The 18,928-nt window shown below is 37.4% G+C and overlaps 1 protein-coding gene across 1 annotated transcript in view; it reads left to right on the top strand.

Moving 5' to 3' along the window:
- The window catches only part of LOC110147413 (phospholipid-transporting ATPase ABCA3-like), a 227,198-nt gene that overhangs the window by 122,441 nt on the left and 85,829 nt on the right, over positions 1–18,928 (top strand). The window contains exons 16-19 of the mRNA XM_070461131.1: positions 184–334; positions 3,457–3,555; positions 16,555–16,723; positions 17,453–17,747. Coding sequence (XP_070317232.1) covers positions 184–334; positions 3,457–3,555; positions 16,555–16,723; positions 17,453–17,747 — 714 coding nt within the window. The remainder of the gene's footprint in view (positions 1–183; positions 335–3,456; positions 3,556–16,554; positions 16,724–17,452; positions 17,748–18,928) is intronic.

An 18,928-nucleotide genomic window follows, 5' to 3' on the forward strand; every position in this document is an offset into this window, starting at 1 on the left:
AGAATAACATTTAGAAGTTTTAGGTGTGAGGCTCTTCAGAGTCCTAGCAGAATGTCTGTGACATATCATGTCTTCTTCCTTGTGGACCTAGGTAACTGGATCATGGAGAGCAAAATTTGCTCTTAAAAGGAGATGGAAAAGTATAAAACTGCTTCATTTGGTCTTCTAAATGGTTTCTCTCAGGTGCTGGATATCATATATTCATGGAGAAGGAACCATATTGTGATCTAGAAAATATCTGTGCAATTATTCAGTCTCATATTCCAGATGCCATTTTGGAGAGCTATCTTGGAGCTGAATTATCATTTATCCTACCCAAAAAGCATGCACACAGGTATAGTTTCAGAGAGTCCTAGATGAATGGTTTGGGTGACCAGAAATCATTTTAATTTTTAGGGTTTAGTAAGTTTAATGAATCAGGCTACAGTTCATGGAGTTGCAAAGAGTCAGACAGTACTTAGCGTCTACACAACAACAAAAGCTTCATGAGTAGTATTTTACTAACAAACCAAGTATCCAGTTTATAGCTGTCATTTGCTAACTACAGTTGATTTCACAGCTGAAGATTTCTCTCACTGTACAAAAGATTGCCTTGTAAGTTCAGGTTCATTCAAGACATTAATATTTTTCTTTCCATTTTTCTTTTGCGGGTGGCAGAGTGGAAGGAAGGTTTACAACCTAGTATTTATAACTTCCTGGTTAATAAAGGATAACTAATGGTATGGTCCTTATGGTGTATAAATTTTATGTGTGGTGAATAAAGTCTAGGGAAATATAAGGTGATGAGAAAAAGCAGCTTAAATAAGCAACTCTTGGAGCAAGGGTGACAATAACAGAGAAAACTAGGAATTTGATATCAGTAGTTAGCCAAATTAATTATAGAGGAGAGACACACTGATGATAATTCTGCCTGGGATTCCCATCTGTGTGTCTCTCCTCTATAATTAATTTGGCTAGCTACTGGGAAATGAACAACTAGTCACACAGATTAATATCAATATATATGATGCAGGTTTCTGGGCCATGGGCAGTGAGTTTATCTAACATAGCCTAAAATATGTATCATGGAGTTAGGAAAGACTATGTTTGTTCACAATGAAGTTTTTTTTAACAGGATATTTATAGACCAACTAATGAAAGAGAGAGAAAAAACTACCAGAATTAGATGTCAATAACCTGTGTAATTCACAGAATAGGTCACTATAGTAGGAAAAGAATAAAAATGACAAGGAGTCACATGACAAATTGTCATAGGAAGCAGGGTCAGAATGAACTGAAAGGCAAGAATAGAACCAATATCCAAGCTGGATAAAGTTAGACGGAAATGGAATTTAACTAAAATACAGAGGAAGTTTAGCAGATGGAGAGTGTTTAGTCCACCACCTCCAAGGCTGATCATTTATATTCTTGATAGTCCCTCACTGGGACTGAGAGTGTTTAAGAAGTCGATGGGTTTCTGAAGATCTTTTGAACCTAAAGAAAGTGAAAGTGAAGTGGTGTCTGACTCTTTGCGACCCCATGGACTGTAGCCTACAAGCTGCCTCCGCCCATGGGATTTTTCAGGCAAGAATACTGGAGTGGGTTGCCATTTCCTTCTCCAGGAGATCTTCCCAACCCAGGGATTGAACCCAGGTCTCCTGCATTGTAAGCAGACGCTCTACCATCTGAGCCACCAGGAAAGTCTTTGAACCTAAAACAGTGTTCATTCTTCCTTGGTAATACTGTTCTTTAGGATCCTTGATATAACTACACAAGTAGCAAAGCTGCCATACAATTCACCTACCTATTTGATTAAATCTTTCTCTCTTGATATGCAGTTTGTACTTCAGTAACTACATTTTTTGTCATTTAGTGACTTACACCTCCTGTAATTTGAACTCTTTTCCCATTTGATGCAGGAACCACATGGGAATAAATTAACTTTTATTAACTAGCTATAGTCCTTAACACTTATAGAAAATACGTTGATTATTTTTTAAAAGGACAAAAGAATTTATATCAAAGATCAAGTTATAGTCGGGAGAAATTTGGTTAAGTAAATATCTCTTTGTTATTTCCATTTGTTTCACAATAAGCATTACAGAATAAAGAGCTACATAGTATCTTTCCCATGGCCAACCAGAAATTATTATGGAACAAAGCAATATTGAAATCACATCTAAAAACAAAAAGCTCTAATATCCTAATTTTAAAATGGGCAAAAGATTTGAATAAACATTTATCCAAGGGAAATGTACACTTTGCCAATAAGCACATGAAAAGATGCTTGACATAACTACTCATTCAGTTCAGTTCACTTCAGTTCAGTCGCTCAGTCGTGTCTGACTCTTTGCGACCCCATAAATCACCGCACGCCAGGCCTCCCTGTCCATTACCAATACCTGGAGATTACTCAAACTCTTGTCCATCGAGTCTGTGATGCCATCCAGCCATTTCATCCTCTGTCGTCCCCTTCTCCTCCTGCTCCCAATCCCTCCTAGCATCAGGGTCTTTTCCAATGAGTCAACTCTTCACATGAGGTGGCAAAGTATTGGAGTTTCAGCTTCAGCATCAGTCCTTCCAATGAACACCCAGGACTGATCTCCTTTAGTTAGGGAAAGGCAAATAAAAAACAAACAAAAATAAATAAATATTGGAAGCAATGTGGAAAATTGAAAACTCGTGTGTTGCTATTAGGTATATAAAATGGTATGTCTGGTATGGAAAACAGTATACTAGTTCCTCAAAAAGTTAAACATAGACTCACCATGTGATCACAGCAATTCCATTTCTAGAGTATACCCAAAATATTTGAAAGCAGGAACTCAAGCAGACGTTTGTACACCAGTGTTCACATCATTATTCACAAAATCCAAAAAGTAGAAACAACACAAATGCCCACTTATGAATGAATGGATAAGCAGCATATGAAGTTATATCTTCATACAACAATTATTCAGCCTTAAAAAGAAATTAAATTCTGATACATGCTACAACATGGATGAACCTAGAAAAAAATGATGCTAAGTGAAATAAGCCAGACACAGAAAGACAAACAGTGTATGATTCTAACTTATGTGGGCACATAAAATAGGCAAATTAATAGAAACAGAAAATAAAGTGAAGTTGAGAAAATGGAAGAAGGGGTGTATTTTAGGATTATAAAATAGGTCTGCAAATGCATAGTGGTGATGATTGTGCAACATTGTGAGTGTATTTAATGCTGCTTGGATTTAAACTTAAATGAATTTAACACTTAAAATGGTGAAATGGTAAATTTAATGTTTTATACATTTTACCACATTAAAAATTTTTTTAAAAATAGGGAAGAATACAATTGGACATAAAATTATATATTAATTGGGAAAAAAGTAAGTGCTCATATTTTTTTTTCCTGATTCCATTTAATAGGAGCTGTGCTAGTATTTTCTAGACTTGTACTAGTATTTTCCTTTCCTCTTCCTTCTCTCTTTCCAGGTTTGAAGCTCTGTTTAATGATCTGGAAATGAAAAAAGAAGAGCTGGGCATTGCCAACTTTGGTGCTTCAATCACTACCATGGAAGAAGTCTTCCTTAAGTGAGTGATAATGACCTTAAAAAAACTTACAAAACTTCTACCTCTAAAATCTTGCATCAGTTTGAGAGCAAACCCCTCCCAGTTGGCATTGGAATAAAGTCATTGCAGTTATGGCTTTTTAAATATATATATAATGCTATTGCATTTCTGTATTTTCAGGTGAGCCTATATGAAGATGTTGAGCTTGGGCCCTGTTGTTTGTGGTAAAAGATTTAGGAGTTAGTCAAGAAAAAAAGTCTTCCCCTACAGTTCAGTCAGTAAAGCATCTGGCACGCAATACAGTAGTATGCCGATAAGGCAAAAGTCCACCCACCATGCAGGAGACCTGGGTTGATTCCTGGGTGGGGATGATCCTCTGGAGAAGGAAATGGCAATCCACTCCAGCATTCTTGCCTGGGAAATCCCATGGACAGAGGAACCTGGTGGGCTACACTCCATGGGGTCACAATAGTCAGACATGACGTCACAGATAAACCAACACCACCAAGAAAAATAAAGGATTAATATGCCTATGTCACCATAGGAAAAGTTCTAGTTTTAACTTTAAATGACTTTAAAATTAATCAGAAATGACTTTAAAATTTTGACCTAAGCGTGTTTCTCTTGGGGAGGAAGAAATTTTCCTCTACCTTTCTAAGTGCTTCTGACTGGTCTAAGAATTAACTTGATGCCAGATAGAGCAGGAGGAAATCAAACAAAAGTTTAATAACATATATACATGGGAGAGACCCAGGAGCACTAAGTAACTAACTAAAATGGCTGAAACCTTCACCTTAAATACCATCTTCAGCTCAAGACAAAAGATGTTGGGAGTAGAAATTTTGGAATTCAAAAGGGAGGAAGACAATTCAAATGGAGCTGAAAAAAGCAAATGTTTGGTAAAAATACATTTGCTGGGCCAGGCAGAAACTATGGGACACAGAATAGACTTTAATCTATAGTCCCTGCCTGAGTTTCCTCCACACAGCTAACTTATAGTCTTAGCAGATACCTCTCATAATAGCTCTATTCCTAGAAAAGGCCCTTTTCCAAAATATTTCAGGCAGCTTCAGTTCAGTTCAGTTCAGCTCTCAGTCATGTCCAACTTTTTGCGACCCCATGAATCGCAGCATACCAGGCCTCCCTGTCCATCACCAACTCCTGGAGTTTACTCAAACCCATGTCCATTGAATCGGTGATGCCAGCCAACCATATCATCCTCTGTCGGCCCCATCTCCTCCTGCCCCCAGTCCCTCTCAGCATCAGGGTCTTCTCCAATGAGTCAACTCTTTGCATCAGGTGGCCAAAGTATTGGAGTTTCAGCTTCAGCATCAGTCCTTCCAATGAACACCCAGGACTGATCTCCTTTAGGATGGACTGGTTGGATCTCCTTGCAGTCCAACGGACTCTCAAGAGTCTTCTCCAACACCACAGTACAAAGCATCAATTCTCTGGCGCTCAGCTTTCTTCGAAGTCCAACTCTCACATCCATACATGACCACTGGAAAAACCATAGCCTTGACCAGACGGACCTTTGTTGGCAAAGTAATATCTCTGCTTTTTAATATACCATCTAGGTTGGTCATAATTTTCCTTCTAAGGAGTAAGCATCTTTTAATTTCATGGCTGCAATCACCATCTGCAGTGATTTTGGAGCCCCCAAAAATAAAGTCTGACACTGTTTCCACTGTTTCCCCATCTATTTCCCATGAAGTGATGGGATCAGATGCCATGATCTTAGTTTTCTGAATGTTAAATTTTAAACCAACTTTTTCACTCTCCTCTTTCACTTTCATCAAGAGGCTTTGTAGTTCTTCTTCACTTTCTGCCATAAGGGTCGTGTCATCTGCATATCTGAGGTTATTGATATTTCTCCCAGCAATCTTGATTCCAGCTTGTGCTTCTTCCAGCCCAGTGTTTCTCATGATGTACTCTGCATATAAGTTAAATAAGCAGGGTGACAATATACAGCCTTGATGTACTCCTTTTCCTATTTGGAACCAGTCTGTTGTTCCATGTCCAGTTCTAACTGTTGCTTCCTGACCTGCATATAGGTTTCTCAGGAGGCAAGTCAGGTGGTCTGGTATTCCCATCTCTTTAAGAATTTTCCACAGTTTATTGTGATCCACACAGTCAAAGGCTTAGATGGAAGTAAAAAGAAAGACTTTCCTGAGTCTTTTAGGCTTGATTGTTTTCAGCTTGCCCACATGGAAAGAGACATTTGGGGGTGGCAAATTTTCCTCCCCTACATTTCTATAATTTATTTAGTTTGTACACAGTTTGTTTCTTGCACTGTGCAGAAGTGCAAAATGAAAATGCTCAGAAAATTCAGGCTGTTACCTGTGTATGCCCAGAAGTGGAATTGCTGGGTCATATGGCAGTTCTATTTCCAGTTTTTTAAGAAATCTCCACACTGTTCTCCATAGCGGCTGTACTAATTTGCAATCCCACCAACAGTGTAAGAGGGTTCCCTTTTCTCCACACCCTCTCCAGCATTTATTGCTTGTAGACTTTTGGATAGCAGCCATCCTGACTGGCATGTAATGGTACCTCATTGTGGTTTTGATTTGCATTTCTCCTATAATGAGTGATGTTGAGCATCTTTTCATGTGTTTGTTAGCCATCTGTATGTCTTCTTTGGAGAAATGTCTGTTTAGTTCTTTGGCCCATTTTTTTGGGTGGGTCATTTATTTTTCTGGAGCTGAGCTGGAGGAGTTGCTTGTATATTTTTGAGATTAATCCTTTATCTGTTGCTTCATTTGCTATTATTTTCTCCCAATCTGAGGGCTGTTTCCTTTGTTGTGCAAAAGCTTTTAAGCTTCATTAGGTCCCATTTGTTTATTTTTGCTTTTATTTCCAATATTCTGGGAGGTAGGTCATAGAGGATCCTGCTGTGATTTATGTCAGAGAGTGTTTTGCCTATGTTCTCCTCTAGGAGTTTTATAGTTTCTGGTCTTACATTTAGATCTTTAAACCATTTTGAGTTTATTTTTGTGTATGGTGTTAGAAAGTGTTCTAGTTTCATTCTTTTACAGGTGGTTGACCAGTTTTCCCAGCACCACTTGTTAAAGAGATTGTCTTTTTTCCATTGTATATCCTTTCCTCCTTTGTTGAAGATAACGTGTCCATAGGTTCGTGGATTTATCTCTGGGCTTTCTATTCTGTTCCATTCATCTATATTTCTGTCTTTGTGCCAGTACCATACTGTCTTGATGACTGTGTAAGCCAGCTTTTTTACTCTCTTCTTTCACTTTCATCACAAAACTCTTCGGTTCTCTTCACTTTCTGCCATAAGGGTGGTGTTATCTGCATATCTGAGGTTATTGATATTTCTTCTGGCAATTTTGATTCCAGCTTGTGCTTCATCCAGCCCAGCATTTCACATGATGTACTCTGCATATAAGTTAAATAAATAAGGTGACAATATTCAAACAAATAAGGGGAAATTATATTAATAACTTGGATCATATTATGTTATGTATGGAGTTCAGTTCAACTCACTTCCGTCACTCATTTGTGTCTGACTCTTTGCGACCCCATGGACTGCAGTACACCTGTCCATCATGAACTCTTGGAGCTTACTCAAACTCATATCCGTTGAGTCGGTGATGCCATCCAACCATCTCATCCTCTGTTGTTCCCTTCTCCTCCTGCCTTCAATCTTTCCTAGGATCAGGGTCTTTTCAAATGAGTCAGTTCTTCCCATCAGGTGGCCAAAGTATTGGAGTTTCAGCATCAAAAGTAGATGTTTTTCTGGAACTCTCTTGCTTCTTCGATGATCCAACATATGTTGGCAATTTGATCTCTGGCTCCTCTGCCTTTTCTAAATCCAGCTTGAACATTTGAAAGTTCATGGTTCAAGTACTATTGAAGCCTGGCTTGGAGAATTCTGAGCATTACTTTAATAGTGTGTGAGGTGAGCACAATTGTGCAGTAGTTTGAGCGTTCTTTGGCGTTGCCTTTCTCTGGGATTGGAGTGAAAACTGACATTTTCCAGTCCTGTGGCCACTGTTGAGTTTTTCAAATTTGCTGGCATATTGAGTGCTGCGCTTTCACAGCATCATCTTTTAGGATTTGAAATAGCTCAATTGGAGTTTCATCACCATTAGCTTTGTTTGTAGTAATGTTTCCTAAGGCCCACTTGACTTCACATTCCAGGATGTCTGGCTGTATGTGAGTGATCACACCATCGTGATTATCTGGGTCATGAAGACCTTTTTTGTATAGTTCTGTGTATTCTTGCCACTTCTTCTTAATATCTTCTGCTTCTGTTAGGTCCATACTATTTCTGTTCTTTATTGTGCCCATCTTTGCATGAAAAGTTCCCTTGATATCTCTAATTTTCCTGAAGAGATCTCTAATCTTTCCCATTCTATTGTTTTCCTCTATTTCTTTGCATTGATCACTGAGGAAGGCTTTCTTATCTCTCCTTGCTATTCTTTGAAACTCTGCCTTCAAATGGATATATCTTTCCTGTTCTCCTTTACCTTTCGCTTCTCTTCTTTTCATAGCTATTTGTTAAGGCCTACTCGGACAACCATTTTGCCTTTTTGCATTTCTTTTTCTTGGGTATGATCTTGATCACTGCCTCCCGTACAATGTCACGAACCACCGTCATGGACAGCAGGCTGCACCAAGCTCTTCTGTCCATGGGATTTTCTAGGCAGGAATACTGGAGTGGGTTGCTGTTTCCTTCTACAGGGAATCTTCCGAACCCAGAGACCGAACCCAGGTCTTCTGCATTGTAGACAGACACTTTACTCTCTGAGCCACGAGGGAAGTCCTATGTAAGGAGTTAGTATTTACCAAAATTCTTCAGAAGGACTGAGGGCATGCAAAACCTGAATGGGTGAAGAGATTTTAATTACATACATCTGGTAAAGTATATTAAGCTAAAATATGTGTAGATACAATCATACTCTCCAATGAGACAAAATACTGAATACCCACTAGAAAAATGAGTCAAATGCTAGAATAGGCACTCCGTAAGAAAGGATAAAGTGTTACTCTGTGAATCTTCTTTTACAACTGTAAATCTTATGAAGTCTCAATTCAGATCAAGACAATGGATCAAAATTAACTTTTGCATTAATTCTATTTTTATTATTTAAGGAATGCCATTTCTCTGCAGTGGCTGTACCATTTTATATTCCTACCAAGAGAGCACAACAATTCCAATTTCTTCACTTCTAACCCACATTTTTTTTTCTGTTGATTTGATAGTAGCCATGTAATGGCTGTAAAGTGGACTCTTATTACAGTTCTGATTTACATTTCACATCTTTTCATGTGCTTATTGCCCATTCACACATCTTCTTTGGAGAAATGTCTATTCAAATCCTTTGCCCATTTTTTTAAACTTTTTATTTTTGTATTGGGGATAGTCAAATAACAGTGTTGTGATAGTTGCAGGTGAACAATGAAGGGACTCAGTCACACATATACATGTATCCATTCTACCCCAAAGCCCCCTTCTATCCAGGCTACCAATAACATTGAGCAGAGTTCCGTGTGTTATGCAGTAGTTCCTTGCTGGTTATCCATTTTTAAATATAGCAGTGTGTACATGACCATCTCAGACTCCTTAATTGTCCCTTCCTCCTGGCAACCATAAGTTTGTTTTCTAAGTCTATGAGACTCTTTCTGTTTTGTAAGTAAATTTATTTGTATCATTTCTTTTTAGATTCCACATATAAGGGATGTCATACAATATTTTTCCTTCTCTATCTGACTTACTTCACTCAAAATGACACTTTGAGGTCCATTCATGTTGCTTCAAATGCATTATTTCATTCTTCTTAATGGCTGAGTAATATTCCATTGTATAGATGAAAGGTTGTTGCTGACCCACGAAAAGACGCTGGGATTCTTGGCCTCCAGAGGAGAATTCAATCCGGGGCCAGAGACGAGGCTTGATCACTCAGAGCTTTTGTGTAATAAAGTTTTATTAAAGTATAAAAGAGATAGAGAAAGCTTCTGACATAGGCATCAGAAGGGGGCAGAAAGAGTACCCCCTGCTAGTTTTTAGCTGGATGTTATGTAGTTACCAGCAGTCTGTTAATGAAAGAAAGGAACATCTTAAAACTCAGAATGGCACCAGGCCCCTCATCCATAAGATGTCTTTTGGGATAATCTTGGCACCAGAAGAGTCATCCCAGGCCGTAAAATGATTGACTTGAATCCTGTAGACAGGCAGATTACCATACAAATAGTTTCATTTACATAGATTAGGGGAACAATGTCTGAATATAACATAATGGTTTGTCAAGTAGGTTCTGAACCATTAGGCGGAACTGACTTGAAGACAGTCTGGGGTAAATGCATAGTACCTTAACATAGCTTAAGGCAAACATTTCCATAAGAAGAATGCATTGGTTAACTCAAGGTTTGAGAATAGTTAACTTCAGGTGGAACCAGGTGTCATTATGGAAACACAGTATTTTAAGAGAAACCTCCTTTTAAATTTGTATAGAGAAGGGAAAAAAAAAAAAAAATATATATATATATATATATGACTAGTTTGTTTCCTCCTGCTGTTTAAGAGAGAGATGAAAAATGTCTGACACTTGCAGCCTATTCCTCTATTTGGAGACCCCTGGCCTTCCTGCCTGTTACCCTCTCATATATGTACCACATCTTCTTTAACCTTATCTCAGTCGATGGACATTTACTTTCATGTCTTGGCTGTTGTAAACAGTGCTTCAGTGAACATTGGGGTGAATGTATCTTTTCAGATCATGTTATTCTCTGGATATATGCCCAGGAATGGGATTGTAGGGTCATATGGTAGCTCTATTTTTAGTTTTTTTAAGGAACCCCATGCTGTTCTCCGTAGTGACTCTACCAATTTACATTCCCACCAGCAGTGTAGAAAGGTTTCCTTCTCTCCACACCCTCTCCAGCATTTATTGTTTGTGGATTTTTTGATGATAGTCATTCTGACTGATGTAAGGTGATATCTCATTGTAGTTTTGATTTTCATTTCTCTCATAATTAGCAATGTTGACCATCTTTTCTGGTACCTACTGGCCATCTGTATGTCTTTTTTGGAGAAAAGTCTATTAAAGTCTTCTGCCCATTTTTTGAGTGGGTTGTTTGTTTTTATGCTGTTCATGAGCTGTTTGCAAATTTTGCAGACTAATCCTTTGTCAGTCACATCATTTGCAAATATTTTCTCCCAATCTATGGGTTGTCTTTTCATTTTGTTTATCGTTTCCTTTGCTGAGCAAAAACTTTGAGTTTAAATAGGTCTGATTTATTTATTTTGTTTTTATTTCCATTATTATAGGAGCTGGATTAAAAAAAAAACTGTTGCTGTGGTTTATGTCAGTGAATGTTCACCTATGTTTTCCTCTAGGAGTTTTATAGTGTCTGTTCTCATATTTAAGCTTCTATCCATTTTATTTTTGTGTCTGGAATTAAATAATGATCTATTTTCATTTTTACATGTGGCTGTCCAGTTTGTCCAGCAACATTTGTTGAAGAGACTGTCTTTCCAACATTGTGCAGTCTTGCTTCCTTTGTCAAGATTAATTGGTCATCAGTGCAAGGGCTTATTTCTGGATTTTCTATCCTATTTCATTGATCTATTTTCTATTTTTGTGCCAGTATCATACTGTTTTGATGACTGTAGCTTTGTAGTATAGTCTGAAGTCAAGGAGCCTGATTCCTACAGCTGTTTTTATTTTTCAAGATTGCTTTGGCTATATGAGAGTTCCAGAAAAACATCTGCTTCTGCTTTATTGACTACGCCAAAGACTTTGACTGTGTGGATCACAATAAACTGTGGAAAATTCTTAAAGAGATGGGAATACCAGACCACCTGACCTGCCTCCTGAGAAATCTGTATGCAGGTCAAGAAGCAACAGTTAGAACTGGACATGGAACAACAGACTGGTTCCAAATTGGGAAAGGAGTACGTCAAGGCTATATATTGTCACCCTGCTTATTTAACTTATATGCAGAGTACATCATGAGAAATGCTGGACTGGATGAAGCACAAGCTGGAATCAAGATTGCCAGGAGAAATATAAATAACCTCAAATATGCAGATGACACCACCATTATGACACAAAGCGAATAAGAACTAAAGAGCCTCTTGTTTAAAGTAAAAGAGGAGAGTGAAAAAGTTGGCTTAAAACTCAATATTCAAAAAACAAAGATCATGGCATCTGGTCCCATCACTTCATGGCAAATCGATGGGGAAACAGTGGAAACAGTGTCAGACTTTATTTTGTTGGGCTCCAAAATCACTGCAGATGGTGGCTGCAGCCATGAAATTAAAAGTTGCTTGCTCCTTGGAAGAAAAGTTTTGACCAACCTAGACAGTATATTAAAAAGCAGACACATTACTTTGCCAACAAAGATCTCTCTAGTCAAAGCTGTGGTTTTTCCAGTGATCATGTATGGATGTGAGAGTTGGACTGTAAAGAAAACTGAGTGCTGAAGAACTGGTGGTTTTGAACTGTGGTGTTGGAGAAGACTCTTGAGAGTCCGTTGGACAGCAAGGAGATCCAAATCAGTCCATCCTAAAGGAAATAAGTCCTGAATATTCATTGGAAGGACTGATGCTGAAGCTGAAACTCCAATACTTTGCCCACCTGATGGGAAGAACTGACTCATTTGAAAAGACCCTGATGCTGGGAAAGATTGAAGGCAGGAGAAGAAGGGGGCGACAGAGGATGATATGGTTGGCTGGCATCACTGACTCAATGGACATGAGTTTGAGTAAACTCCAGGAGTTCGTGATGGACAGGGAGGCCTGGTGTGCTGCACTCTATGGGGTTGCAAAGAGTCGGACACGACTGAGTGACTGAATTTTGAACTTGGCTATATGGGGTCTTGTGTGTCTCCATACAAATTTTGAGATTTTTTTTGTTCTAGTTCTGTGAAAATTGCCGTTAGTAATTTGATAAGAATTGTACTGAATTTGTAGATTGCCTTGGATAATATAGTTTTTGACAATATTGATTCTTCCAATCCACAAACATGGTATATCTTTTCATATGCTTATAGCTCCTTCAATTTCTTTCATCAGCATCTTATAGTTTTGGAGTTACGGCTCTTTGTTTTGTCTCCTTAGGTAGATTTATGCCTAGGTAATTATTTTTGATCTTTGCCCATTTTTGAGTCAGATTCTTTTTTGTTGTTGAATTTTAGAATTTATATATATTAGGCTGCTGCAAACGTAATTGCAGTTTCAGACCACGAATTTTAAATCATTATAACTAGACTCAAACACATCCTTTGAATCAAAATAGGAACCATTACAATCAACACACTTTTGCCAATGAGAAATAAGTTTGTTTATTCCTGTAGCATAAAAATCCACGCTTCAGGATTCAGTGAACTCTTGGGAAGCATTTTCCGCATCCTGCTTGTTGTGCAAGTGTTTTCTCTGCAAAAAGTTGTTGAGATGCTTGAAAAAGTGGTATTCAGTTGGCAAGAGGTCAGGTGAATATGGCAGATGAGGCAAAACTTTGTAGCCCAATTCGTTCAACTTTTGAAGTGTTGGTTGTGCAATGTGTGGTTGGTCATTGCCATGGAGAAGAATTAAGATCCTTTCTGTTGAAAAAGAGACACAGATGTATAGAACAGACTTGTGGACTCTGTGGGAGAAGGCAAGGGTGGGATGTTTCAAGAGAACAGCATTGAAACATGTATATTATCTAGGGTGAAACAGATCACCAGCCCAGGTTGGATGCATGAGACAAGTGCTCGGGCCTGGTGCACTTGGAAGACCCAGAGGGATCGGGTGGAGAGGGAGGTGGGAAGGGGGACTGGGATGGGGAATACATGTAAATCCATGGCTAATTCATGTCAATGTATGACAAAAACCACTGCAATGTTGTAAAGTAATTAGCCTCCAACTAATAAAAATAAATGAAAAAAAAATTCAGCATTCAAAAAATGAAGATTATGGCATTTGGTTCCATCACCTCATGGCAAATAGATGGGGAAACAATGGAAACAGTGACAGACTCTTTTGGGCGGCTCCAAAATCACTGCAGATGGTGGGTGTAGCAAAAAAAAAGATCCTTTCTGTTGACCAATGCCGGTTGTAGGCATTGCAGTTTTCAGTGCTTCGCATCAATTTGCTGAGCATACTTCTCAGATGTAATGGTTTCATTGAAATTCAGGAAGCTGTAGTGGATCAGATGGGCAGCAGACCACCAAACAGTGAACATGAACTTCTTTTGGGGCAAGTTTTCTTTGGGAAGTGCTTTGGAACTTCTTCTTGGACCAACCCCTGAGTTGGTCATCACTGGTTGCCTTACACAACCCACTATTTGTTGCACATCACAATCTGATCAAGAAATGTTCATTGCTGTTGCATAGATTAAGAGAAGACAACACTTCAAAACAACATTTTTTTTTTTTGGTCAGCACTTGAGGCACTCCACTTATTGAGCTTTTTCCCTTTCCAATTGCTTCAAATGCCAAATGACTATAGAATGGTCAGTGTTGAGTTCTTGGGCAACTTTTTTTGTAGTTGTAAGAGGATCAGCTTCAGTGATGGCTCTCAACTTGTTGCTGTCAACTTCTAATGGCTGGCCACTATGCTTCTCATCTTCAAGGCTCTCATCTCCTTTGCAAGACTTCTTGAACCACAACTGCACTGTACATTCATTATCTGTTTTGTGGGTCAAATGCACTGATGATGTTGTGAGTTGTCTCTGCTGCTTTTATGACCCATTTTCAACTCAAATTAAAAAAGCTCTTGAATTTAATTTTTGTCTAACATCACTCCCATAGTCCAAAATAAATATAAAACAAACAGTAAGGAATAAGTCATTAGCAAAAAATCATATAGTGAGAAATGTGCATTAAAATGATGGGTAACATAACCACATTTATTTAAAATGTATTCTAATATCAAACGGCAAATTTCAACTATGCAAAACCACAGTTACTTTTGCAACACCCTAGTATATTCTTGACATTAGTTCTTTACTAGACATATGACTGGCAGATACTTTTTGCTTTTCTATAAATTGCATTTTCACTCTGTGGAGATTGTCTTTGATGCATGAAAGTTTTTTTCATTTTTATGAAGTACAGTTTGCCTATTTTGCCTTTTTTTGCTTATGCCTTTGATATCATAAACAAGAAATCATTAACAATCCAATGTTGTGAATCTTTTGTCCTATGTTTTCTTCTAAGGGTTTTATAGTTTTTGGTCTTTGACCCATTTTGAGTGGTGCTAAGTAAGGGTCCAAATAACTATATATCCCTCTCTTTTGGACCTCCTTCCATCTAGGTCACCACAGTGCGTTAAGTAGAATTCCCTGTGCTATACAGTATAGAACATGATGTTTTGATATGTGTATATATTATGAAATAGTAACCACAGTAAAGCTAATTAACATATCCATATCCATCACCTCATACAGTTACCATTTCCTTTTTTGGTGATGAGAACACTTGAGATCTACTATTCTACAAGATTTCAACTTTACAATACATTATTATTAATTATAGTCACCATAGTGTACTTGTGGAAAACTGTAGAACTTAGTTAACACCATCCAAACTGTATCAAAGACCTAAATGTAAGAACTAAAGCTATAGGTTATGTTTTTACTCTGTGGATATTGTCTTTTGATACATGAAAGTTTTTAATTTTCATGAAGTACAATTTGCCTGTTTTTCCTTTTGCTACTTATGTATATGTATAATCTATTCATTTTGCTATACAGTAGAAACTAGCACAACATTGTAAAGCTACTGTGAAAGTGAAAGTGAAAGTCGCTCAGTCATGTCTGAATCTTTGCGACCCCATGAACTATATAGTCCATGGAATTCTCTAGGCCAGAATACTGGAATGGATAGTCTTTCCCTTCTTTAAGGGAATCTTCCCAACCCAGGGATCAAACCCAGATCTCCCTCACTGCAGGTAGGTTCTTTACAAGCTGAGCTACAAAGCTAACATACTCAAGTAAAAATTTTTGAAAATCATATTTTGTACCTTTAATATTTATAATTTTCACTTGTCAGTCACACTTAAATTGGAAAATAAAAAGAAGATAAATCAAAAGCAAATGGCAAGATGTTAGATACAAACTCAAACATATCACTAGTTACACTACATGTAAATAGCCTAAAAACAATTCATATGCTTGTAAGAGAATATGTCTATGTGTGTGGGAGATTTTTTTCATCAGGGTTATCTCTAGGTATTGGAACTATTTTCCTTTCAATTTTTTATATTTTGTAGTGTTTTCCTAATGGAAATTATTACCAATAAATAAAATATGAAGAATAAAAATTATAGAAAAATGACAGAGAATTTTTTTTCCTTAGGTTATAATTACTTGTGTATATTTTTTTCATTCTTCTTAAGCATCCATACCAAAAGACACAGCTTCAGACATAGGCACTAAATGGAAAATGTAAAGATTTAAAACAAAACCTACTATCCAAAGTCCCTATCATTTTATAACATAAAGAACACCTTAACATCCAAAGAAGAGTTATTATCTTTGATTTAAGATAAGTGCTTTAACTTGAATAAATTCAGCTTAATGAAGCACAATATGTTATCATTGTTTTTCTCATCTTACCACAGAATGGTAGAAACTTTACCATGGATTGGCATCAGTCCTCTGACTGGTTTATTGAGAGTCATCATTATCATACTTGGTCTTCCCTGATGGTTCAAATGGTAAAGAATCTGCCTGCAATGTGGGAGACCAGGGTTCAATCCCTGGGTCAGGAAGATCCCCTGAAGAAGGGAATGGCAACCCACTCCAGTATTCTTGCCTGGAAAACCCCATGGACAGAGGAGACTAGAGGGCTACTGTCCATGGGGTCACATAGAATCAGACAGGACTGAGTGACTAATACTTTCACTTTCACATTATCATACTGCTTTTATACAATATCCTTAACAATCAGTAAGAAAGATCAAGGAGTCCTTCAAATTTGGAAATTTGTTTGCTATTTGACAAATAAAATAGAATGAAGGTATAGTCAAAGTAAAATATTTTGTGCTTTTTGTGTGTATATGTGTGTATTTAGGGTAAATAAGCTGGCAGATTCTGAAATGGAGAGTCAGTCTATCCAGTCTCTTCATTTGATGAGCCAAAGAAGTCAAAACAGGAATTGGAGTAAGAGAGTGTTCAGAAATTATGAAAGACCAGTTATTACCAGATTAAATGAAATTGCTAACATTAAATTTAATACTGGGGTGAGTATATTCACTAAGAATGTAAAACTAGTATATTTGGCTTGGGTGTATATACTATCTGAACTTAAAAGATGTTTGGAGTATGGACATAGGAGAGTCAAGCAGATATACTACAGCTCCATTAATTTCCTGATGCAAGAGAAATGGGTTTTAGATAAAGATCGCAACTATGCCACTCTCACCATTGTTATTTCTCAGAATCACTGAGAAGTTCTCTTCATTTTCTAATAAATTTTCCCTTTGTTTGGTTCTAACAAGACCCAAGAGTTACTTTTAGAAGATATTGGTTGATCAGATTAGGGGCATTTTCTCACTATGAACCATTGTTAATATACTAAATAAAGTAAAAGATAGTAGTTGTATACAAGTTTTAGGGGGATATTTCCCTTAAAAAAGAGAGATGGAAAGATTATGGTTTGATGTTAAATAAAATAAATGAATATAATTTTTTTCCAATCAGAAATAATACAAATATATTAATGAATAAAATCACCTTGACAAGATTTTCAGTGTAGTTAGGTAAGAAACCATATGTTAAGTCTTTTACCTTAATACGTTATACAAATAAACTTTTCCATACCATTTTGTTTTCTTTGGTTAAATTCAAGAATATATTTGTATAATATGTGTTTATCTTTTGCTATAAAAATTTTAAGCATTGAATTTCAATTTGAATATCTTCTTTGGATCATGAGTAATTCTGAAGCTATCTTCGTCTCCTCTTTTTAGTTTCCACTTTACCGCCAGCAGTTTCATTCCATGTTTTTAAAGAGAGCACTATTCAACTGGCGCAGTTGGAAGTTGACATTGCTACATATATCAATAATTTTGTTTGTCACTACTTACCTCTTAACAACTCTAAACTTGTATTATACTATGCCTGCCAGAGAAATGGACTTAAGTCAATATGGTCGAACAATTGTGCCTTACTCAATTTCTGGGAATTCCGTTTTGGCTCTAAATCTCATAAAGAACCTTGAGATTTTTTTAAAGCTTAAGAATCAAGAACTTCGGGAAGTACAAGGTAAGACCTTTAGGAAAAAAGAGACCGCTGCTATATGAAGACCTATATGTATCACTTGCAAAGAAGAAAGTTAACTATGCTATCTAGCTACCCATTTCTTTCTTTTCCTACTAACTACCAGTATCTTAGAGGCAGCTAAATCAAAGATCAAAAATGTACACTTTATGGCAGCTGGGCACAAAAATTAATAATTAATGGAAGCATTCTCGCTGCAGTGGTCTTTCAGCTAATTGTATCACCTTTTAAAGGATGAGTAAAAGAGCCAAAATACTATGTTGTGAAATTTAGCATACAAATTTGTATTCTGACCAGAATATAAAAATGTTTCTCTAAGATCTCACAGGGTAAAATAGTTCCAAGATCTGAAGGTTCTTCTTTACAATATTGATCTTTCTAAAAACAGGTGGCTGAAGACTTAATAGATTGATTTTTCAGAACTACTATTTTGAAGATAGTACAAATAGCTGTACTCATTTGTTCAGTGTTTACTTTTGGTCAGAACTGTGAATATACTGAGCAATTTTTCTGCATTATGTTTCTAAATGCTAAAAGCAACCCTTTTTATGTAGCTTTTTTTTTCTGTCCATTTATTTGTAAAGCATGTGTGTTCAGTCATGTCCAATTCTTTGTGACCCCATGGACTGTAGTGCACCAGGCTCCTGTGTCCATGGAATTTTCCAGGCAAGAACACTATAGTGGGTTACCATTTCTTATTCCAGGGACTCTTTCCAACCCAGGGATCAAACTGTAAGCTGAGTGTGGAGAAAAAGAGAATGAGCCAGGCAGTCAGGCAGAGAACAATTTATTATAGGAAGAAAGCAAGTGACTGGCTTTAGAGAGAAACCAGTACTCTTCCTTCACAACCAACCCTTCTTATACCCTATCAATGGGAAATTGTGCCCTGAAGGGAGGGGGCCTTTGTTTATCTTCAGCCTGCAGCTGGGGTCTTGTGATCATGTAGTCAGAGGGGTCTCATGGTCGGGTGGTCACATAGTCTTGAGAAACTGGCACCAGCAGGGAAAAACAGGATATCGCCTTAAGGAAAAAACAGTATGCCACCAGGGCAATGTGGCCACTGTGACTTCATCCCTTGTTTGTCAGGTAACCATAATGGGCTATTTTTAAACAATACGCTATGAGCCAGCCCCTTGTGAACCCTAACACAAACCTGCATCTCTTGA

The sequence above is a fragment of the Odocoileus virginianus genome, chromosome 33 (genome assembly GCF_023699985.2).
Source record: "Odocoileus virginianus isolate 20LAN1187 ecotype Illinois chromosome 33, Ovbor_1.2, whole genome shotgun sequence".
NCBI lineage: Eukaryota > Metazoa > Chordata > Mammalia > Artiodactyla > Cervidae > Odocoileus > Odocoileus virginianus.